This window comes from Lontra canadensis, unplaced genomic scaffold, assembly GCF_010015895.1.
Source record: "Lontra canadensis isolate GAN:19392208 unplaced genomic scaffold, GSC_riverotter_1.0 scaffold102, whole genome shotgun sequence".
Lineage (NCBI taxonomy): Eukaryota > Metazoa > Chordata > Mammalia > Carnivora > Mustelidae > Lontra > Lontra canadensis.
The window spans coordinates 4,724,587-4,748,223 of record NW_022631096.1 but is presented as its reverse complement, the minus strand read 5'-3'; the positions used below and the strand labels follow the sequence as shown (position 1 = coordinate 4,748,223).

At 40.7% G+C, this 23,637-nt stretch overlaps 2 protein-coding genes and 1 non-coding gene across 4 annotated transcripts; 1 reads left to right on the top strand and 2 right to left on the bottom strand.

The window, feature by feature from the left end:
* The first annotated feature begins 401 nt into the window (after positions 1 to 401).
* Positions 402 to 10,822, top strand: TTI2 (TELO2 interacting protein 2). Of its 2 annotated transcripts, XM_032838113.1 has the most exons (8): positions 402 to 1,336; positions 2,675 to 2,861; positions 3,757 to 3,849; positions 5,552 to 5,739; positions 5,817 to 5,960; positions 7,869 to 8,031; positions 8,915 to 9,037; positions 10,712 to 10,822. In XM_032838113.1, the coding sequence occupies exons 1-7, from the start codon at positions 690 to 692 to the stop codon at positions 9,017 to 9,019; spliced, it is 1,527 nt and encodes a 508-aa protein (XP_032694004.1). In that variant the 5' UTR covers positions 402 to 689; the 3' UTR covers positions 9,020 to 9,037; positions 10,712 to 10,822. The 2 variants fall into 2 exon arrangements, with proteins under 2 accessions (XP_032694004.1, XP_032694003.1); XM_032838112.1 differs by lacking the exon at positions 10,712 to 10,822 and having other exon boundaries at positions 403 to 1,336; positions 8,915 to 9,084.
* On the bottom strand, positions 9,247 to 22,002 carry MAK16 (MAK16 homolog). The gene is made up of 10 exons (XM_032838114.1): positions 21,878 to 22,002; positions 19,240 to 19,289; positions 19,038 to 19,147; positions 18,867 to 18,931; positions 18,328 to 18,479; positions 17,473 to 17,527; positions 11,494 to 11,568; positions 10,683 to 10,793; positions 9,878 to 9,943; positions 9,247 to 9,736 (listed from the first exon to the last, which is right to left on the bottom strand). Exons 1-10 carry the CDS (start codon positions 21,890 to 21,892, stop codon positions 9,545 to 9,547), a joined length of 891 nt encoding a protein of 296 aa, XP_032694005.1. The 5' UTR covers positions 21,893 to 22,002; the 3' UTR covers positions 9,247 to 9,544.
* LOC116855431 lies at positions 19,834 to 20,029 on the bottom strand. The gene has a single exon (XR_004380352.1). It is a non-coding gene; the product is annotated as a U2 spliceosomal RNA (small nuclear RNA).
* Positions 22,003 to 23,637: the final 1,635 nt, after the last annotated feature.

Below are 23,637 nucleotides of genomic sequence, written 5' to 3'. Positions count from 1 at the left end.
ACAGACTTATGCTTATATATTCGGCCTCAACAGTAAAATAGTGTATACTTTTAAAATATCTTCGATATTTTTCTTTTGTTTCTACCTTCGTAAATTAAAACAGAACCAAATTAGCGAGCGCATATATATATGCAAATTTCTCCGCCCCAACTCCACCTTTTGGTGGTAAGCTGGGTGTCTGTTGCTTTACGACAAGCCGGTCGTGAAATGACGGAGTGTTGCCCGAGTATTGGCGGACGCTAGCCATGTGCTTTGCGGCAGCGAGGCGAGCTGGGTCCGGATCCTAATAGGTAGAGCGGTACTGGAGGGTTTGGAGGCGCCCTTGGAGGTGCATGTGTCATGCCTTAAGGATTTATTTTTTAAAACTCGTAGGGTTTTTGTTTTCTTTGGTTTGTTTTTAATCTTTAGGAAGGCAAGGATAATTTATCTACTGTTGGGAGTCTGAGCTTCTGTTACTTCCAGAGAGGCTTCTTTCCGTTTCCTCCATCTTTTCCTTTACGCAGAGTGTACTCTCGCGGATTAGACTCGCACCCCCCAGTCCCCAAGTCTTGCAGTTTTATTTGGTTTTAGTTGCGTTCTTCGGGAGAATTCCAGCCCCCGGTTGATCTTTTTTTCTCCAGCAGATCCCCATCAGCGTCCCATCTTGGCTCTCTGGAGGAGACCGGCTCATCACTGCTGCCAGCTGAGGAATGGAGCAGGACAGCTCTCGGGAAAACCCATCGCGGGAAGACGCTTCCTTGCCGGGAGATCCGCCTTCCTCCGCCCTTGGACAGTCTTTATCCCAGGTTTTGCACCGTCTTACCAGCGAGGAGTCCCGACGGGGCAAGGCCAGAAGTGCAGCAATTCAGGACCTCGGTGCTCTAATAGAAGCGGCAGAATGTGATCAGTTATTTGAGGGGAGCGACACGTCGCTGCGCGGAATGCCCGAGATGCTGGGGCAGGTGGCAAAAGCCCTGGGGAAGTATGCAGCCCCACCCAAGGAGCAGGAAGGTAGAGCTCATGGCTACTCTGAAGTGGCTGAGAAGGGGGCAGCAGTTGGGGTACTGTTTCTTAAATTAATGGGGAAAATTGAGGCGGCCAAGAATTCCTTGCTTTGTCCTACGTGGAAGATAGGCCTACGTCACTTGGCAGGACCCGTCTATATTTTCGCCGTTACACACAGCTTGGAGCAACCATGGACCTGCCCAAGATCCCGTGACGTTGCTGGAGAGGTGCTCTCCTTACTCCTCCGAGTTACTCAGTGTGGTTCCGTGGCAGGATTTCTGCACGGAGAAAATGAAGATGAGAAAGGGAGATTTACTTTAGTAATGGAGCTTCTCAAACCAGATTTGAATAAGTGAGTATTTTTGTCAAAGGGGCCACTAACTCGAGCTTCATCCTAACGTTTTAGAATTGTTAGAGCTCAAAGGAACCTGAGTTTCTTCGATGGTAAGATAAAGGTGTCCTGATAATAGCGGGTCTCTTAAGACCCAGGAAGGTGGCGATTTTCTATAAATGACATTATTGGGTATTGGCAAGTTGGACATTAGAGCCCAGGTCTTCAGACTCCCATTTCCTGGTGCTCTTTCCGGTTCTCACAACTGCCCTGGACACTGGAAGTTCTGTCCCATTTATTTATACTCAAGTTTCTTAAGTTAGGTGAGGATAGGGATCTGGAGAGGATTTAAACTCAGAGTTTGAATTTAAAATTAGGGATGTTGAAACTCATCACTAGTTATTAGATAAGGAAGTGATGTTTGGGATGAAAAAAGCCCTTCAGATTGCTACTAGCTAAAATATTTTCTGTGAGTTCCACTTGCTACTTTATATGTTACTATTAGTAGGAGGAGAGTGATGAGAAAAAACTGTGTACATAACTGTCATTTTACCAGGAACTTGAAGTTTTGGGATAGGCTCGTACTTCTTTTTATTGCTTCTGAGTAGGACCGGGTCGGAGAGCCTTTCTGAACCTGTTTCATTTTTTTGTAATATAAAGGTATTATCTATTACACAGTTATTTTGAAGGTTGAGTAACGTGGTTAAGCCCGCTTTATAAGCTGTAAATTGCTTTTGTTCAAATCTCGATTCACTTGCTCCCTTGTTATACTTAAAATAATACTGAAGGTATTTCTTTTACTCCTCTCCTCCCCCACCTTTTTTAAAGATTTTACTTATTAGACAGAGACAGTGAGAGAGGGAACACAAGCAGGGAGAGTGGGAGAGGGAGAAGTAGGCTCCCCACTGAGCAGGGAGCCTGGTGGTGGGACTCGATCCCAGGACCCTGGGATCACGACCTGAGCCAAAGGCAGACGCTCAACTGACTGAGCCACCCAGACGCCCCACTCCTTTCTCTCTTCTTAACAGGTCTTCCCTGTAACCCCCCACACCATCACCACAGATTTTTTACAAGCTACTGTTCTAAATGCCTCCTTTTCATTGGATAAGCTTTAGACCTAGAGCCCTGGCTGATTGATTGTTAAATGTATTTAGTATTGGGTTTTTTGTTTTTTGCTCTTTTAGTGCAAGTTCTATAAGTTATTTTGATCCAAATCTTAAAATATATAACACCAAGAGTTACATGTGATGTATTCTTTTCAAGGACAAGAAAATGGTCTCTTTAGCTTGAAGAGGTTGATTTTCTTTGCTAGTTAACACCACGTCACTTTACTTAATGTGGTTTCACATTTCCATGTAGGGAATCCTGGAAGAATAACCCAGCCACCAGACATGTTTTCTCATGGACTCTGCAACAGGTCACCCGACCCTGGCTGAACCAACATCTGGAAAGGATACTTCCCCCATCACTGCTCATCTCGGATGACTATCAAACCGAGAACAAAATACTGGGTGTACACTGCCTCCATCACATTGTGCTGAATGTGGTAAGCAGCCTTGCACTGTATCATCTGTGTAGATGGGACGGGTTGAGTCATCATGATATCATTTTATCGTTGTCTTTTTATATCTTTTATTAACTTCTATTAATGTTGTTATGGCTACATTGACTTATTTATATATTTTTTCTTTGTATTTTCTTCCTGCCAACCTAGTAGATTATACCTCATAAGTAACATGTATAAGACACCTGGGCCATCATCCTGCATGTCAAACTGAATAACCAGACCTTGAGTTGACTCAGGTTGACTTCCAAGAAGCAAAAAAATCAGAAACTGAAAGAAGTTAAATCCAAATGTGCAAGCCATTATTATATGACTCAAGTAAACTTTTTTTTTTAACTGTGTATTACGGAGTTTTTAAAATATACACAGAAGTAGAGAGTGATATAATGAATCCTATGGCATGATCAATTCTGTGTATCCATACTTCAGTTTCAAAAATTACCAACATTGGGGCGGTGCCTGGGTAGCTCTGCCAGTTAAGTGTCTGCCTTTGGCTCAGGTCATGATCCTAGTGTTCTGGGATCAAGCCCCACATGGAGCTCCCTGCTCAGTGAGGCGTCTGCTTCTTCCTCTGCCCTTCCCTCCTGCTTGTGTGCACATGCGCTCTCTCACAAAAATAAGTAAAATCTGGGATACCTGAGTGGCTCAGTCAGTAAAGCGTCTGCCTTCAGCTCAGGTCATGATCCCAGGGTCCTGGGATCGAGTCCCTCATTGGGCTCCTTGCTCCAAGGGGAGCCTGCTTCTCTCTCTGCCCCTCCCCCTGCTCTCTTTGTCTTTGACAAATAAATAAAATCTTATATAAATAAAATATTTTTAAAAATTACCAACATTTTGCAATGTTCGGAAACTTTTAATTGGGTAATTTGTCTGCTTGCAGCCAGCTGCTGATTTGCTCCAGTATAACAGAGCCCAGGTCCTATACCATGCCCTTTTCAACCACCTCTACACACCAGAGTACAATCTCGTTCAGGTAATTGTACGATTTGTTTACTACTGTGAATCTCAGTTTTCAAATTTGAGTAGAAGTTGGTATTATATGAGTAAGAATAGTTGAGACACATTTTCCTCTTTTGGAAATTGAGGATGATGACTAAGTCATAGCCAACTTGAAAGTAAAGCAGTAGCAAATGAGTAGTGGAGATGTCTCAATACTAAGTAGGCATCCACATTTCTGAGTCTCCACAGAGCCAGTGTTTTGTCTCCATCTGGGTCAGTTTTATATCAGTTGAGGGCTGCTTTGTCTGAAGTTCTGTTTTTATTAACTTGTGTCCTTCTCTGCTTCTTTGTTTCAACACATACTTGAAACTCTTTGTATGTTGGGTATTACAGTGACATTCTTCCTTCCAAAAGACACTGAATATCTGCTGTGTGTGAGTAACCATCGTGGGTTCCAGGAGTGAATGGATCAGACAGAGCTTCTGGCTTTAAGAAACCCTTTGGAAAGACGTGTAAATAAATGAGTATTTATACATGTCTGTAGTACAGTGTGATAAATCTGCTTAGAAGAGGTTTGTGTGGGGCACCTGGGTGGCTCAGTGGGTTAAAGCCTCTGCCTTCGGCTCAGGTCATGATTCCAGGGTCCTGGGATCAAGCCCCACATCAGGCTCTCTGCTCAGCAGGGAGCCTGCTTCCCCCTCTCACTCCCTGCCTGCCTCTCTGCCTACTTGTAAGCTCTGTCTGTCAAATAAATAAAATCTTTAAAAAAAAAAGAAGAGGTTTGTGTAGAGTGCAGTGTGTGTCCAGCAAAGGGTGGCTAACCAGGTTCAGTGGTGTTGGGATGGTTTTGGGAGCGTTTGGGAAGGAATGATATTTGAAGGATGAACAGAAGTTTTTGAGGAGGGGCAAGAACATTCTAAAGACAGAAGAAACAAGTTATATAAACTCAGAGGTAGGAATAAGCTTTCTTCTATGCCTTTCCTCCCTTCCCCACGTCCCCATCCACCTTTCTTTTTAAATATTAATTTAAGTATTAAATTGAGAATCCAGGTACTGACAGTTAAGAAGTTTAGAGTTCTTTAGACAATGGTTTAAAAACAAAACTGAGGGGCGCGTGGATGGCTCAGCCGTTAGGCGTCTGCGTTCAGCTCAGGTCATGATCCCAGGGTCCTGGGATTGAACCCCGCATCGGGCTCCCTGCTCAGCGGGAAGCCTGCTTCTCCCTTTCACACTCCCTTTGCTCTCTCTCTCTGTCAAATAAATAAATAAAATCTTAAAAAACAAAACAAAACAAAACTAAGAGGAAAAACCAAAAATCCCAAGAGAGCTGGAAGGGAGTGCCTGCACACTGAAACTTCACATAGGGTAGTCCAGCTGGACACAGTTGAGGACCATTATAGATTCTTTCTAAGAGCAGTTTAATTGTGAGTACATGTAACTGCCAGTTAGGCTTAGAAACTTAGTGGCGATAGACTCCCACAATTTCGGTTAAAGTCCCAGCTGTACCCATAAGGTCCTGTTTCATAGTAAAGAGGAGTCTGGAAGAGAAGGTGTTAACTTGTTTGGAGATTATGTAAAACAAGCTTGAAAATATAAAGTAAAATACACTTCATGTATTACTTGTATCTTTCAGAATTCTGACACAGACTCCAAGGATGGATTGATAAAGTCGCAAGACCAGTCAGCGAATGTGAATGCAAATGGGCAAACAGTTCTTTTCTATTACTGCCTCCTAGGCTGTGCTCCTGTGTCTGCTGGATTTATTCCCCGTCCTGGAGAAAGGCCTGCACTGGAAAGGAGGTGCCGCTCGACCCACCACACACTGCGATGAGGTGCTGCGGTTGATCCTGACCCACATGGAGCCGGAACACCGCCTTCTCTTACGCAGGACCTATGCGAGAAACCTCCCAGCGTTTGTGAAGAGGTGAGTGCCTGGGCTGCTGGTCTGGCCTGCTCTTCAAGTTCATCTCCTTGGTGCCACCTTTTCTCTTTACTTTTTAGGTTGGGGATCCTAACTGTCCGTCACTTGAAGAGGCTGGAGCGAGTCATCATTAGTTATCTGGAGGTTTATGACGGGCCAGAGGAGGAGGCTAGATTGAAGATACTGGAAACTCTGAAACTTCTCATGCAGTGTGCATGGCCCAGGTAAAGCAGCCAAGCAGGCAGGTGCACCAAGAGGGACAGAGCTCCACCAGTTTTCTCTCCCAGGCTCGCCCATGTGTACTTTCAGTACAGAGTCTTAAGGACGTGCCTTGTATTTGAATATTTCCCATGCTTACACTTCTATTAGGTTTTGAACTGAGGAAGTCACATTGAAAAGGTAAAATATACCCATTGTTACTGCAGGGGTACATCTCTCTAGATTTTTTTTTTTTAATTTATTTATTTCTTTGACAGAGACAGATCACAAGTAGGCAGAGAGGCAGGCAGAGGGAGAGAGGGAAGCAGGCTCCCCACTGAGCAGAGAGCCCAATGCGGGGCTCGATCCCAGGACCCTGAGATCAGGACCTGAGCCGAAGGCAGAGGCTTTAAACCACTGAGCCACCCAGGCACCCAATCTCTCTAGATTTATAATGCATATTAGAATTTCAAAGGCCGCTTAGAAGTGCTACGGTAGACACACTTAACTTCGTTCACCTTAAGAGTTTTTTAAATCTGAAAGTAGAAAACTTCATTGCACATTACTGAACACTTGCCGAGCAGTAACCAGGATGAATGAATTAGGATGAATGAATCCTAATTGAGGATGTGATTGCTTAGAAGCATTCCAACTCCGGCTGGAGATTGGGGTCAGAACAAAAAACTGGAACCCAAACATGTTTTGTCAACAAACACTTTCTTGCTGGACAACAAAGTTCAATTCACCTAGAGTCCAGTGCTCCAACATCTGTATCTTTTCTGAACCGTAGTTTTTACTTTTAGTTACATCTGTAACTGGACTGCCTTTGTTCACTTCCGGTCTTTCTCCCCTACTGAACTATAAGCCCACTCTGGGATATGGAGTATACAGAAGTTTACTCAGTACCTGGTTATTAAATACACCAGTATCAGAAGAATGAATGGACTGGAACAGACTGAGTGGACGGATGAATGAAACCGAATCCAGTTAATGCTGCCCGGCCTTTAAAGAGCAGACTAAGCGCCCAAGTCGAGATTGGCAGGCCTAAGTGGGAAAGTTAGAAGATGATATCTTATGTGGAAGGAGGGGGGCTGGGGAGTGGGAAACAGCAGGTTTTATGTTGAGGACAGGTAGGAGAGCTGAGCAGCAAACAATGTAGGAAACCACTTAATATTTATTAGGTGAAGAGATGCAGACTGTTATTCTCCCAAACAGTTTAGTTTGCATATTTCCCACTACAAATTATTTTTCAGCTCTGATTAAGGCTTTTAAGGGTTTTTTATTATTAAAAGAAGTACATACAATGAACTTTTTAAAAGTGGACCCAGAAAAAAAAATAAGTGGACTCAGTGACATTAATTACCTTCACAATTTTGTACAATCATCACCACTATAGTTTTCCAGAACTTTTTTTTAATCAAGATAAAAACCTTCAGAAAGACTAGTAAGTTGAAGTAAATATGCTGGGCTTCAGTGACGGTAAGCCAGGATCTGAACTAAATGACAGAAGATTCCAATTGACATTGAGGTCCCAGGTCCCAGAAACCAAGCTTATTTCTCCCACTTTAACTTCCAGGCCCAAGACTGCATAAAAGTTTAAGTACTGTGGACCATTTCCTCTTTGGCCCAAAGTCTAAGCCCCTGGTAAGGGGAGATCCCACTTCTCCCTTTTCAGGAGGGATGACTTCTTTATAGTAGAACCAGGTTCTGGAAGGGAGCAAGGTATACTTACGCAGAGTGTGTGTATGAGTACATACTACGCTGCAGGGAAAAAAGGGGGCTTGAAGTTAAGAAATCTGGTATCTGGTCTCTAGTTCTGCTTCTAGCTCCATGGTCTTTAAGTCATTTAGGAAATGAAGGCCTAGATGGCCTTTGAAATCTGCTTTAATATCCTGATTTAGAGTATGAACGTAACTTTTTCTTTTTGATTCCAGAATTTCCTGTAGACTTGTGGTCTTGCTGAAGGCTCTCCTAAAACTGATATGCAATGTAGCAAGGGATCCAAATCTTACACCTGAGCCTGTTAAGAATGCCTTATTAGAGGAAGCCACAGATTGCCTGATTCTCCTGGACCGCTGTTCTCAAGGACAGGTGAAGGTAGGAGAGTCTGCATCTGGTCCTTAAGTAATTCCTGTAACTGTTCACATGCCTGACCGTCTGTAAATGAACATGGAAGGTTCAGATCCCCACCTTGGAGACCGCTACCCTTCAACAGGGGGTTGATTAACACCTTAGTCTTATTTTAAAGCTATTCAGAACTATTTAGACCAAAAGGCAAGTGGGTTAGGAGAGGTCTCTGGGGGAAAAGACAAAAAATATGCAAAATATTAAGTTTATAAAACTTAAGTTCTATTTTAGTCATCTGAATTTTTTTTTAAATGATGAAATAGTGAGCTGTAAGCCACCAAGGAGTAATATAAGTAGAGTGATTCAGATCCCAAAAATGTTTCTAGTTTTTCCGGGGCAACTGTATTTTTCCATATTCTTATTTATTCATATGGGAATTCTTCCTTTAGTTTCACATTCCACAAAAGTTAATTTTTCAGCGCTAAAGCACATAATAACTATGTGTGTATTTATATATATTTAATAAACTATTGCCTCATTTCTTCCCCCATTTAATCTTCCCCAGAAGTCTTCAATTTAAAGTTATAAAACAGCATGAGAAGAAATTCATATCCTAAAAATATTTAGAAATAGTATTTGTTGTTTTACTAGTTTATTCAAATAACTTTGTGTCGGTTTTCATGTCAGGCAGTTTTCGAGCCCTGAATCCGATCTAATTGGCATGGGCTGGTATTAACCCGCTTCTTCCTGAGCCAGCAGGACCCATGCACGCCAACACATTTTAACTAACGCCTGTTCCATGAACTGCTCTCTCTTCATTCATTCCTTGAGTATGGTACCAAGAAAGAAGAACCAAGGTAAAAGGAAAAGTAGCAAAAAAAAAAATCAAAGCCTATTTGGTTTCATGTTGCAGGGTCTCCTGGCCAAAATTCTCCAAAGCTGTGAAGACAGCAAGGTGCTGAACTGTATCAGAAAAGTGCAGCAGGTGTCTGAAGGCGCATCCTACGACAGAAATTAAATTTCTCGTACTTTTAAAGTAGGAAGGCTTTTCTTCTTGTTCCAACTGTGTAAACAGAATGATTTTTAAAAAAAGGTATTTTCATACTAAACATTATAACTTAGACCTTCTTTTTCCTACTTTTATTCCCACAGAAGTAGGGAAGAGAGAACAAGAAAAAAAATGAAATCTGGACATTTCTAAATAAAGTTGGGGGGTGGGGGGAGAACGCCAAGGAAACGGGTGGATAGCATTTAAAATTTAGAAATATTTACACCCACAAATTCATCTGTTAAGCTTCTTGGGCTCAAGCTGTTACTTCAAAGCATATGCCAATGCTATAAAAATACTCTGTTCACAACTTAAGACTTCCTTCACTTCCTCCCAGATTTCTTGCCCCATAGAAGTAGCATAAATATTAAAAACACAAATATTGTGTTCAATGCCATATGAAAGAGCAAAAACAGGAGGTGTGTACATGTTTATGGTAAAAGAAAGGAGGATGTTGAAAATATTCAGTCCTGTTCATAAATGCCTGGGGTGAAGTCACGTCGTTTTGGCCTTGGTTGCAGGCTCTGTCTCCTCCTCATACTCTATCTCCACATAGGCTCTCTTTCTCCGCAACGGTCCTTTCAAGGGTGTTTTGCCTTTATGTCTGGCATCAAGGGCCTTTTCTTCCTCCACAGAGGATTTATCATCCTGATCTTCATCACTGCTGGCATCCAGTTTATCCATATCCTGATATGGGGAGGAAAAGAAAAGAGAAAATGATAGATTTATGGCCCAGATTCCTTTCCCTGTACTCTTAATTTAGAACCAGAAAATTTATCTGCCAGTGTGTTCAGAAACCTTCTTTTCCCCGAAGGCCCAAAATCTCACCTCAAAATCACTTATGTCACTCTCGTCCACCTCATCATCTTCCACAAACTCTCTCTTGCCCACATCCTAAAATAAAACATAACTGTTAAGTTCAAAATACAGAATGAAAATTCCGCTTACATGTCCAGTACTGTTGTTTGATAAGTAAGTGTATAAACAACGGACGGATTCATGGTCTACTTACTAGGCTCAACCAAAATCTACTTACTTCCAAGCTCAGTACTTCTGATTTAAAAACATTTCAGGGACATCAATTCTCATGCCTAATACAAATTATTAGAAGTAAAACATCCTCATTTTAATTTGTTAGAAAAATCAGTTTATAGATAGAGCTTTACAAACATTATGTACATTTAATTAAACCTATTTTAATTTCAAAAATCAAAAAAGGGTTACTACCAGGAAAAGTACACCTATGAGCCTCTCTGAGTGTTCCATGTGATTAAGCAACTACTTGTTAAATCTGGCCTTTTCCTAAAAAATGCAATCATTCAAGTACCTCCCCCATATTAATAGTGAAACTAAATCCTATATAAATTTCAGTAGTTTTCTTAATGGTATATTCTATCAGCTAGGAAGGATTCTTCATTTGTCCCCTAGCAGGAAAAGTTTTAGAATTCCAATTAGCAAAACTGTCATTGTGTAGTTTGTTGGCTGAGTTAAAATTAACCTCACGATAGAAAAAAATGACCAAAAATTATTTTTGGTTAGGGGAATGAAAATGATATTCTGTCTCTCAAGTACATGTAAAGAGATCTAGTTCTACAGATTCCTGCTCGCTGAAGCAAAAATAAACAAGGCTTACTTCTTCATCTTCATCATCTTTTTCCTCAGAATCTGAAGAGTCACTGTCTGTCTCCTGCTGTTCCAGGGCCCTGTCGAAGGCGTGAATGGGGAAGTTGTAGATGTCGCCATACTGAAGAACAGAAACACACCGGCTTTAATGACATCTCAGTCTTACACTTGAAGTCCACGTCCAATAAGCATATTCCTCAGTGATCAAATGAGAATACTTAACTTGATTTGTAGTAGTATTTCTGTATTAATTTCAAACCTAGAATCAACAATGTCTTTAAAAACACATTTTAAATAATCAGTGGTTAAAGTCAAATGGGTAACTTCCATGAAGAATAGAAGCACATCACTGAAAACGTAGTAGTGTATAAAACCCATGGGTTAGAACACATGTAAAATAATAAGGGAAAAGTAAGTTTTATTCATTTTTGTCTTGTAAATGACACTAATTTTTAAAGAGAGAACTAAAAACTCATTTTAAAGAGCCTAAGATGACTAGGGTAGTGTGCAGGAGGATCAAGACTGCCTTTTATACAGAAATCTGGAACTGTTGCACTGTGAACAGGACTGGAAGTACGGTGCAGAGAGAAAGGTCTCTTACACTGAATGGAGTGTCAGGGGTGACCAGAACACATCATGCATTTGTGTCAACCAAATAAAATGGGGAAGCCAAGGCCTATATATTTGTTCTATTCCAAGAACAAAATTAAAGTGGAGATCTTTCCAGCATCTTCAAAAATAAAACACATTTCTGTTTCCCAGCATGATTATTATTGGTCTGAAAAACAATATTTATATCCCAAGGTTCCTAGCTTTCTCACCGTATCTTGTTTCAGTCTCTCCAGCAATTCCTTTTCAATAGCATTATCCAGCTGAGCTGCTATTAATGCCTTTTCCTGTAACAGAAAAATTTGAGTAAATCCATTTACTTCATTAATACTCATTTTTCAGTCTGTAGAAGTGGAAGAAACGGAATTTTTATTTTAAAAAATCACTTTTTCCCCACTCTTGCTATCACCAGGATTCATGCCTCTCCAGCCAGATATATTCCTGCTTTTAAACCTTGGGAACCTTTTAATTTTAAAAGTTCCAGTGGTTTTATAAATAGCATTCTGAATTAAATTCTAACAAAGCCTTTCATAGATCTACAAAGCATGCGGGTCTATATACATTTAAGTGTCTAGAAAATGAGCAATCCTGGGGCGCCTGGGTGGCTCAGTTTTGTCTGCCTTCAGCTCAGGGCATGATCCCAGGGTCCTGGGATCAGGCCCCGAACTGGCTCCCTGCTCAGCAGGGAGTCTGCTTCCTCCTCTCCCCTGCTTTTTCACCCTCTGTCAAATAAATAAAAAAACCAAAAAATGAGCAATCCTTAAACAGATTTTGTAAAAGCTGAGAAAGGGAAATAGAGACTTATACTTTTACTAAAACCATGCTAAATTCCATGTGACTGACAAAAATAGATTAAAAATATCTTCCTCCAGTGATCTCATAAAAAAACATACATAGTATCAACCTGTTGCACCCACAATCAAAACATAAAAATCTAAACTCAGTCTATCTTTCTCGCCTAAGTCTGCATTAGCAATATAAATATCATAAAAGATTTTAAAAATCTTACATACTGACGCTTTGTTGGAATGATGTACAGTGTGTAGGATAAAATACAGGGAGACTGGGGCACGTGATCAGTTACAAGGCTATCATGCACTGTTCGCTAAAGTGGGTGCTCACACCTCAAGGCTGATCCACTGACATGTAGGCAGAAAATAGATAAAATTGCTGTGTATGTACTTTTTCTTTAAAAATTAAGTGTTCTATTTATGAATACTAGCATTGATGCCTTAACTCTGGCCATAAAGCAAATAGCTGTGTGTGAGACAGGAAGATAACCAGAGGGAAAAATACTGTAGAGTCTGAACGTGGGAATCTCACTACTTTATTCACATGATTATAGCATGCATATGCAGTTGGAATTTTGCTTAAATGAATTTACAGATTATCGAACAGTTTGCAATACCATTGGAGATTATAAAGTTATGCTTATTTGTTTAGTACTTAAAAAGAGTTGTACAACTTAGAGTTACGTATTTTTCACAAAAAAATGTTCCAGATTTTCCAAGATGACAAATGACTGTAATATGTAATAGAAGCTTTAAAAAATAAATACACTTATTCTATTCTTTCAAGAGAAAAGCGTATTTTAATAGTCTAAAATGTTTTTAAACTTGTTCTGTGGATAGAACATTTGAAAAAGAAAAGTGATTATATCTATAAGTGACATTGTTAAAACCTACGTCTCCCACAAATGCAGCAAATCACACTCAAACAATCTGGAAACATAATTTTCCAGCACATTTAAAAATCTTCCAAACTGACATTTCTCAGAAGTCTTCAAACTTACTTGGTAGAAGGAGAACAACTTAATTTCCTCTGAAAGGCTTGCAAGAACAACTGTTTAGCCATCGGGGAAGAAGCAAACTCACTAGCTACATCTGAATAAAAACCTCTACAAAACTGCTGAAGAAGAATAAAAAATGTGGAGCCAGTACTTAACGCAAACCATCAACAATGCACTTTTTTTTTTTTTAGATTTTATTTATTTATTTGACAGAGATCACAAGTAGGCAGAGAGGCAGGCAGAGAGGCAGGCAGAGAGAGAGGGGAAGCAGGCTCCCCGCCGAGCAGAGAGCCTGATGCGGGGCTCGATCCCAGGACTCTGGGATCATGACCTGAGCCGAAGGCAGAGGCTTAACCCACTGAGCCACCCAGGTGCCCCAACAATGCACTTCTTGATGTGTCTCTGAGGTACCTATCACGAAAGCCCTTCATTAAAAACAAATTCCTTCTCAGCAAAGAACCAGACCTTCATTTCACTATATCAATAGTAGGTATGTCAGTTATATACCTATTAGTGCAAGTACACGTGTATAATATCATAAGTAATACAGGGGGCATATGTTCAAAGATTTCTTTGGTGCGGAATCAGAACAGTTCGGAGATGAATGTTATAATAGCTCTGAAGTCCAAAACTCTGTATAAGTAATGGGAACAAAAGCACCAAATTATTAGCGTGATTTCTTGATAGACCATGACAAATGATCAGGGAAATGTCTGTTGGTAGAGGGGAAGTATGCAGAGCAAATACCCAGAATAACTGAAAATTTGAACTTGTAAGGAAGAGCTAATTCCTAGGTCTTGAAAAGCAGAAGAAAAGTCAACTTGAATGAGGTACCAGTGACGTGGGACAGGCAGACTTGCTCTCTGTGACAAAGGCCGGTGATTGCTGACTAGATTTTTCCCAGGATAGCATGGTAGTACCACCAGTATATATTAATCTGGTAACAATGCCACCTAGTTAACCTCAAAGAAACAATCCCAGTCAATTCCTTATAACCAATTTCAAAATCCAAAACACTGAATTTAGTGGTCTAATAATGAACTGAACTGACAAGTCTCCTTAAAAAGTTTTCTGACATTCCATTTAGTGTGACTCTTTTTAGATTTCATTGCAGAGCTGGTGCATCAGATTAGAATGCTCAAACCCTGGGGACCCAAATTACTAATGAAAGAGGAGAAATAACCACTAACCCCACAGAAATACAAATGTCACAGAATAGTATAAAAACCTACATGCTGGGGCGCCTGGGTGGCACGGTGGGTTAAAGCCTCTGCCTTCAGTTCAAGTCATGATCCCAGAGTCCTGGGATCGAGCCCTGCATCGGGCTCTCTGATCGGCAGGGAGCCTGCTTCCTCCTCTCTCTCTGCCTGCCTCTCTGCCTACTTGTGATCTCTGTCAAATAAATAAATAAAATCTTAAAAAAAAAACAAAAAACAAAACCTATATACCAACATTTGGACAACTTAGTATGAAATGGATAAATTTCTAGAAATCTATAGCCCATCAAAACTAAAACAAGATGAAACAGAAAATTTGAACAGATGAATTACCAGCAATGAAACTGAAGAAATAATCAAAATGTTCCACAAAACTGAAGTCCAAGCCCAGATGGCTTCATAGGCAAATTCTATCAAACATTTAAAGAAGAGTTAATACCCATTCTGAAACTTTTCCAAAAACCGTAAGAGGAAGGAAAACTGCTAAATTCATTCTATGAGGCCAATAATACCCTGATACCAAAACCAGAAAAGACACCACAAAAAAAGAGAACTAAAGGCCAGTATCTCTCATGAATACCAATGCAAAAATCATCAAGATACTAGCAAACCGAATCCAACAATATATTAAAAAAAATCATATACCATGATCAAGTGGGATTTATTTCCAGGATGCGAGGGTGGTTCAATATTCACAAAACAATCAACGTGATAAATCACATCTTTCAGAGAAAGGATAAAGACCACAGGATCATTTCAACAGATGCAGTAAAAGCAGTTCACAGAGTACAATATCCTCTCTCTCTCTCTCTCTTTTTTTTTTTAAAGATTTTATTTGACAGAAATCACAAGTAGGCAGAGAGGCAGGTGCGGCAGGGGGGTGGGGTGGAGGTGGGGGAGCAGGACCCCTGCTGAGCTGAGAGCCTGATGCAGGGCTTGATCCCAGGACCCTAAGATCATGACCTGAGCTGAAGGCAGAGGCTTAAACCATTGAGCCACCCAGGCGCCCCACAACATTCATTCTTGATAAAAACTCTGCAAAGTAGGTCTAGAGGGGACACAACTCAACATAATACAGTCCTTATATGAAATATCTATAGCCAAAATCATCCTCAATGGGGAAAGAGCTTTTCCCCTATTGTCAAGAACTCAACAGGGATGTCCACTCACCACTTTTCTTCAACATAGTACTGAAAGTCCTACCACAGCAATCAGACAATACAAAGAAATACAAGGCTTCCAAACTGGTAAAGAAGAAATTAAACTGGGAAGACATTCCATTCCATGTTCAAGGGATGGAAGAGCAAATACTATTAAAATGTCCATAGTACCCAAAGCAATCCACACATTAAATGCAATCTCTATCAAAAACACCCTAAAATTTTTATGGAACCACAAAAAAACTTGAATAGGCAAAGCAAACTTGAAAAAGAAAAACAAAACTAGAGGTATCCCAGTTCCAGATTTGGTTATATTACAAAGTGGTAGTAATTAAAACACGATGGTACTGGCATAAAAAGAGACACATAAATCAATGGAACAGAAAACCCAGAAATAAACTCACAATTACATGGTCAATTAATCTTTCACAAAGGAGGAATGAATATACAATGGGAAAAAGACAGGATCTTCAACAAATAGTGTTGGGAAAACTGGACAAACACAGGCAAAAGAATGAAACAGGACCACTTCCTTTCAGCATATAAAAAAATAAACTCAAAATAGATTGAAGAGCTACATATGAGACCCAAAACCATAAAAATCCTTGAAGAGAGTACAGGGGGTCATCTCTCTGATATCCACCATAGCAACATTTTTCTAGATATGTGTCCTGAGACAAGGGAAATAAGGGCAAAAATAAACTATTGAGACGGTATCAAAATAAAGTTTGTGCACAGCAAAGGAAACAATCAACAAAACTAAAAGGCAACCTACTGAATGGGTGAAAGTATTTGCAAATGATGTATCTGAGAAAGGGTTAATATCCAAGATATATAAAGAAGTGATACAAAACTCAACACCCAAAATACAAATAATCGAATTTAAAAATGGATAGAAGACATGAACAAACATTTCTCCAAAGCAGACATCCAGATGGCTAACAGACACATGAAAGGATGCTCAACATCACTCTTCATCAGGGAAATGCAAATCAAAACTACAATGAGGTATAACTTCACACCTGTCAGAATGGCTAAAATCAACAACACAAGAAACTGCAGCAAATGTTGGTGAGGACATGGAGCAAAAGAAACCCTCCTGCACTGTTAGTGCGAATGCGAACTGGGGCAGCCACTGTCGAACAGTGCAGAGGCTCCTCAGAAAGTTAAAAATAGAACTACCCTATGAGCCAGGCATCGTATACTGGCTATTTACTCAAAAAATACCAGAACACTTTAATTCAAAGGGATGCACGCACCCGTTTCCTGCAGCATTATTCCCAACAGCCAAAGTATGGGAAGAGCCCAAGTGTCCACGGACCGATGAATGGATACAGAAGCGTATATGTATGTACAATGGAATAAATTACTCAGCCATAAAAAAAACAACATCTTGCCATCTGCAACGACACGGATAGAGTGTATAAGGCTAAATGAAATAAGTCAGAAAAGACAAATACCGTAGGTTTCACTCCTTATGTGGAGTTTAAGAAACAAAACAAGAAAAGGAAAAACAAGTCAAAAAGACAAACCAAGAAACAGACTCTTAACTATAGAAAACAGATGGTTACCAGAGGGGAGGTGGGTGGGAAGATGGGGGAAACAGGGATTGGGAATTAAAGAGGCTTACCATGCTGGGTCGGGGGGTCAGGGGTGGAGAGAAAAAGAGAGAGAAGAATGCTCAAACCCTGCTGAGAGGAGTACGTGATGTGTAAGAAAGGCAACATACCAAAGGTCTGATTTCCGAAACATTTAATTGCAAGAATTTCAGACAAGGTATTCCTTCTGTCCTCCGTCACGTATACGTCCCCAAGAACCCTTATTTTAACCTGCCTCGAAAGTCATAATCTTAAAATATGAATATCCGACATCTTACACAACTGATACAACAGTATTAGCCATTAGTGAACCCAAGGTCTGAACAGTTCATAGATAATAGTGACTGAATCTTTTTCATGATCCCTACTACACACCCCTACCCTCAGTGAGAATACAGAAGCTATGAATACCAAAAGGATATATTACCTCTCTTCTTTTTTCCCTCCGTTCCACTTTCTTACTCAAGGGAACAAGTTTCCTCCTATGGAAGATAAAACACATTATCAGAAAACCCAAGTGTACACTCTGTGTGTTCCTTTAAAAAAAAGAGAGAGAAGAGGGGTGCCTGGGTTACTTGGTTAGGTTAAGTGTCTGCCTTTGGCTCAGGTCATGATACCAGGGTCCTGGGATCGAGTCCCATGTGGGGCTCTTTGCTCAGCAGGGAGCCCGCTTCTCCCTCTCCCGGCTACTCTCCCTGCTCGTGCGCTCACGGGCTCGCTCTCTCCGACAAATAAATAAATAAAATCTTTAAAAAAGAATAAGAAAAAAGGATTGGAGTTGATTTTGTAGGACTCAGCTCCATCTAGACAAGATTATATATTTAACGATTTTCTAAGTATTTAATGCTAGAAAAAGTCAGACATTTTCACATGTGTTTTAATGTGTATTTCACTTTTTGTTTTCTGTAGGCATTCTGAGACTTCTGAGGGCATTCACTATGCCAAGATTAATGCTTCAGTTAACAAGGAAAAAGAATTTTCTTTAGAAAACTGCCATCTTTAGCTTTCTCTGTAGCTCACAATGAAAAATTATTAGGCTCCATCACTCCTTAGGAAAATATTCAATTAATTCTGCGGATTTCATATTATTTTTAAAAATTAGTTTTCAGTAAATTCAGAGTAAAGTTCTTTTATTCTTATTGATCCAAAATTTTTAGGTCATTACTAGAGGTCATTACTAGGTCATTACTAGAGATTTCATAATCTCTCATTTTCCTAACATGACCCATGGAAAGACAGACTTAAAAAATAAATATAATAAAAGAATCATCTAAATACTTACTGTCGCTTTAGTGTAAGTTTTCTAATTCGAATTAGGTACTGGGTGATCTTGGTGAATCTCTGCTTACACTTGTGTCGAATAAAACGGGGCCAGTAAATTAGATTTTCATCTATTTGCTCCAGTGCTTTCTCATAGTTTTTATGAAGCCGCACCTACCAAACAGAAAAAGAAAGCTTCAAGAGTAAGAGTAAATTATGAGGTCATCAATGTTATGATACCCATGGGGCCTAATGAGGTTGGCTTCAAAAGCTTAATCCAGGGGCTCCCAGGTGGCTCAGCTGGTGAAGCATTTGACTCCTGATTTTGGCTCAGGTCATGATCTCAGGGTCCTGGGATCAAGCCCTGTGTTGGGCTCTGTGCTCAATAGGGAGTCTGCTTCACCCACTCCCCACTTCCAGGATTGCACACACTCTCTCTCTCTCTCATAAACAAATAAATCTTAATTAAAAGTTTATTACAGCTATGGTCAAGGAAGACAAAAAAGCATGTAGCATTTTCGCTTTTTAATGACCATTATAATTTTTTGTCCCAAGTCTTACCCGTTCCCAGAGACGCCTAGGAAAAGCTGCTCGCTCTATAACCTTCATATACAAGTAGCACTGTCCTGCAGGATAAAGTAAATGCCATTAGTATTATTTACAGAGAGGCTAAGGAACATCCTTTTAAAAGCTGCTGACTAGTTCTCATGGAAGTTAAAACGAAGGACTTACCTTTCTCTTCTTTGATGGTGGCATACTGACTGTTTGCCAGAGGACAAGAGGACCGATTACATAGTCCAGTCAGGCTATATTCATTTCTGCAAAAACTCTGAGTCTTCGTTCTACAAAGGGAGGAAAAGAGCAAAAGTTATAAAATGGGCTACCAAGAGGGCAACTGAAGGAATCTTTGTTTAAGTTGCAAATCTAGACTCACCTTATTTTAAAGGAACAAAACTGCTTGTTTCCTAGTGTATCCCAGATAACCTACAAGACAAAGAAAAAACCCATTTCAGTTGCTCTGACCCAACAGATGGGAATATTAAGTCAAGAAAACAATGCGCTGGTTTACTGAGGAAGTCTCAAAAGAGTCTGAGGAACGAGAGGAAGAAATGCTTTGTAAAATAGTCTATTTTCTTTTTACACAGGTTCTTGTAGAAAAAGTAAATACAAATTGGCAATAACCATCACACCAAGACCCATAGATAAAATTTCATTAGAATTTTATGAATATTTTTTAATTTCTTCTATACACGTACTTTCCACCAACCAGTATGCCTATATCTTTAACAAAAATGAGATGTATATGTATTTCGTAACATTCCTTTTTTTTCTTAATATGTTCATTATCTATTGTAAAAGGCTGCAGAATACTAGATTGTTGGATATACGTACCATAATTTGATCTTATCTGGCAAAAAAAATAATCTACTGGGGTGCCTGGATGGCTCAGTGGGTTAAGGCCTCTGCCTTTGGCTCAGGTCATGGTCTCAGGGTCTTGGGATCAATCCCCACATCTGGCTCTCTGCTTAGGAGGGAAGCTGCTTCCTCCCACCCCCCACCGCCTGCCTCTCTGCCAACTTGTAATCTTTGTCTGTCAAATAAATAAATAAAATCTTAAAAAAAAAAAAGAAAATAATCTACTGCTATCTTCTACTAATGTGTTCTTTATTCTTTCAGCATTGATTGTACTACACTTGATCTTAGCCAAAAGGCCGAGAAGCGATCAGCATTGATTGTATGTTTAATTTATTAAGGCACTGATATCTCTAAGTCCTGACACACAGGAGGTACTCAAGTATTTGTTGAATCAAGGAAAGTAGAATCCTTAAACAGTTTTATCTATCTACTTGGGGGAAAGCACAAAGCAGCAGTCTAAGGGCCTCAAAAGAAGTTTATAAGAGCCTTCGAGTGAGCTGTGCTAAGGAACTGGGAAAGGCTTTAAAGAAGTTAAAGCAGTCAAAGCCCAAAACATAAACGTTAACAAACAGAATAACACTTTTGGAATGGTATAGGATGTGTGTTTGGTGGGGGATGGCAGGAAACAGGTGAGAGGAAATCAAACTGGGAAAATAGCTCATTCTAGTTTATGGCTTTACATATCATCTTAAGTTGATGACTCCCAAATTGTCATCTCCTGGTCAAACTTCTCTCCCCAGCGGAAGTATATACACATCCAACTGTCAACCTGACATCTCCACTTGGACGCTCGAGAGGCATGACACACATTAACAGCCAAATGAAGCTCTCAATTCCACATCTCTCAAAATACTGTTTTCCTTCCTGCTCTCCACAAATATAACCACCACTGAATCACTTGTCCAAATCCAAAACTCCTTTGATTTCTCCTTTCCCCTTTTCATTGAAGGGATCATGTTGTGTTTTCAGTTACACTGATAATATAGATCTCAAATTCATCCCCTTCTTTTCCTCTCTCCCATTACTACCTTGGTTGAAACAACTTTCAACATATTCTAATCTCCTTACTTTCATTCTTCCTCTCCTTCAAAAGCCTCTCACATAACTACACAATTTTTCACAAAATAAGTCAGATGTCATTTCCCATTAGAAGCCCTAAAAATACTTCCTACAAGACTCTATATGTTCTTGTCATGCAAGCATACCCAACTTCATTACCTCTCCCACTTCCCGCGATTCCTAAAGCACAGGTCACACTGGTATTCCTGAATATACTCCCCCTCTCTTACCTCCAGATCTTTGCATTTTAGGGTTCCCATTGTCTGGATTTTTGGCTTTTCCTTCAGCCCCTCAATGACGGCTCATTCTCATCTTTTAGATCTCAGCTCAAACGTTTTCCACTCAAGAAACCTTCCCAGATCAGCTCTGTCTTAAGTAATCTCTGCTAATTACTCACTTCATCAACCTTGGTCTTTCTTTCACAATATTATTACACAGTACAGTGGTTTTCAATTTGTTCACGTGTTTACCATCTGTCTCCCCCATCGGAGTGCTCCAGGAAAACAGAGGTCTTTTGTTCTCTTATTAAAAACGAAATCTCCAGTAATTACCACAGCGCTTGGCACACCATAAGCACTTTAATAGTTCTCATACATGTAACTAAATAACTGAATCGAGTATGCTTCCAAAAAATTCACGATTTAGGCAGATAATGAAGCAAATGTAAAAAAAAAAAAAGAAAACAAAACAAAAACCAAAAAAACCTTACACGGAAATAGCAGATTTAAAAGTAACATACATGTGGAAGAAAGGGATCCTTAAATTTCATATCCAAACTTGACCATACCATCCCCCACCTCCCCCCACCCGCGCCTGCCTCCCACGTCCACACCACAGGCAAGCCCCTCATTGCTGGGTATCACAGACTGGAAGCCAACCCTGTGGACTGAAGTGACGGTGTTCCACACCCTTCACCCAGATAAGGCTGCGGGCTGGGGATCCCGGGTAGACACGTGAGAGCCCCCACGCTCGGAAATCGTGGTTCTGGAAGCCTCGGTTCTGTAGCAACGAGGCTAATCGCATGGGCCAGCTGAGTATGTGGTCTCCGAGTCTCCTAAAGCAGGAGAACCCAGGTGGCAGAGAAACACGACACTCACATCATCCGATTGCATGGCGTCCGCGGTTCAGCGTGCAATGCCGGGCCAAATCTAGGGAGCAGCCATGCTTCTTCCGGAAAATCACTTCCGGAGAGCCTAGCCTCACCTATCGCGAGAGTTTTGACTTCTCGGGTTTGCCTAGCGCCTCTTGGCGGCGTAACTTTCGCGTGCACCTCCTCGTCCGCCGCTACGTCCCGTGCGTCTCCTCCAGCTCGCGCCGCCCGCGTCCTGTCCCGGGTCTCGCTTTGAGACTGTAAACGGGGTGAGCGGCCCCCAGCCACTCCGCCCTCCTGGGTGTGCCCTTGGCTTTAGCACGGCCTATGACAACGCATGAGGATTGGCTGGCCCACGCCGACGGCGAGCCCTGTCCCGGGAAAGCGCGGTCTCCCGCCCTTAGCTCCTAGCCGCCCGGCTGTGGGGCTCGAACTCGGGCCTTCTTCCGCTGAGTCCCTCGCTCCCGCACTCACTTCCCCTCACTTAACCCTGCAGACACGGTGGTTTGGTGTGGCATTGGGTCTTGACTTTTGAAACTCATGGATTAGATAACATTAAAAGCAGAAGAAATTTGGAGAATTAACAGAGTTGTCCCCTCTTTTTATTTTGACAGGAAAAAGAAGACGTTTAGGAGCTCGCACCGTTTTTCTAAAGAAAGGCCAGTTTCATATCGAGAGTATAAAAGGCACAATCTCGGAATAAGGGTGGGCACTTAATTTGCATATCACATTATAAAATAATTAAGTTTATCGTAAGTAATGTAATTTTGTTGCATGCAGATAAAAACTATGAATTAGAACCACCCGGTTGGGGGGGGGTGGCTGGGTGGTTCAGTCAGCTAGGCTGAGGCTTAACTCATGTTAACTCAGGACTCGGGTCATGATCTCAGGGTCCTGGGATCCAGCCCCTTTTGCTCGCCAGGGAGCTGGCTTCCGTGTTCTTTTTCCTTTTCCCTCCGCCCCTCCCCTCAGCTGGCTCTCTTCCCCTAAAAATAAATAAATACATCTTTTAAAAAAACAAAAAAGCCCCTTGGAAACCATTGATTTGGCCCTGGTTTTTGGAGCCAAACTTAGGTTATAAAAACCAACTGCTCTTTGCAAAGTATTTTGGGGTAAGTCACCCTTTAGCAAACTATCCCACTTGAAAAATGAGGGCATATAAGAACTGGAGGCATGTTAAATGCATAGTTTACATTGCTTCATAAAAAATTGTGATCGTTCTCACTCACCTGCTTGCTTTCCCTGGTTTAACGACCTAGAGGGCAGTCATCGCACATACACATGCCCTTTTATGTTAATAAAATCAAGTTTAGAATAATGTGGAAGAGGAGTGCCTGGCTGGCTTAATAGTGGAGCACGGGACTCTTGATCTCCAGGTAGTGAGTTCAGCCGTAACTTGGGCATAGAGATTACTTAAAAAGTAAGTAAAAAGATGAAGCTTCTTAAGAAATAATAAAGTGGAAGAAATCAAAAGCTCGACAATAATCACCACATGTACCACGCCACACTCCCCAAATTGTTTTAAGTAGGGGAAGTGATGTATTTTTCAGTTAGACTTAGAATAATACTCCTTCCCTGCTCACCACCAACAGGTGAATCCAGTAAATAATTTTTTAAAGTGATTTATTATTGACCTATATTAGTTTCAGTAGTACAAAATAATGATCGATATATGTGTATGCTGAGATGATCACCTCAGTGAGTCCAGTTAACATCTGTCACTATATAATTGCAATTTTTTTCTAATGATAAGATTACTCTCTTAGC

Bases quoted from the DNA above. Each gene is read 5' to 3' on its own strand.
- MAK16 (XM_032838114.1), bottom strand. The intron at 18,480-18,866 runs GTAAGACTTGGG...TCTGTTTGGTAG, and splicing joins CTAGGCGTCTCTGGGAACGG to GTGCGGCTTCATAAAAACTA. The intron at 10,794-11,493 runs GTGAGAAAGCTA...TCTGTTCTTCAG, and splicing joins AGAGACTGAAACAAGATACG to TATGGCGACATCTACAACTT.
- TTI2 (XM_032838113.1), top strand. From the start codon at position 690: ATGGAGCAGGACAGCTCTCGGGAAAACCCATCGCGGGAAGACGCTTCC. The intron at 1,337-2,674 runs GTGAGTATTTTT...ATTTCCATGTAG, and splicing joins CTCAAACCAGATTTGAATAA to GGAATCCTGGAAGAATAACC. The intron at 2,862-3,756 runs GTAAGCAGCCTT...GTCTGCTTGCAG, and splicing joins ATCACATTGTGCTGAATGTG to CCAGCTGCTGATTTGCTCCA.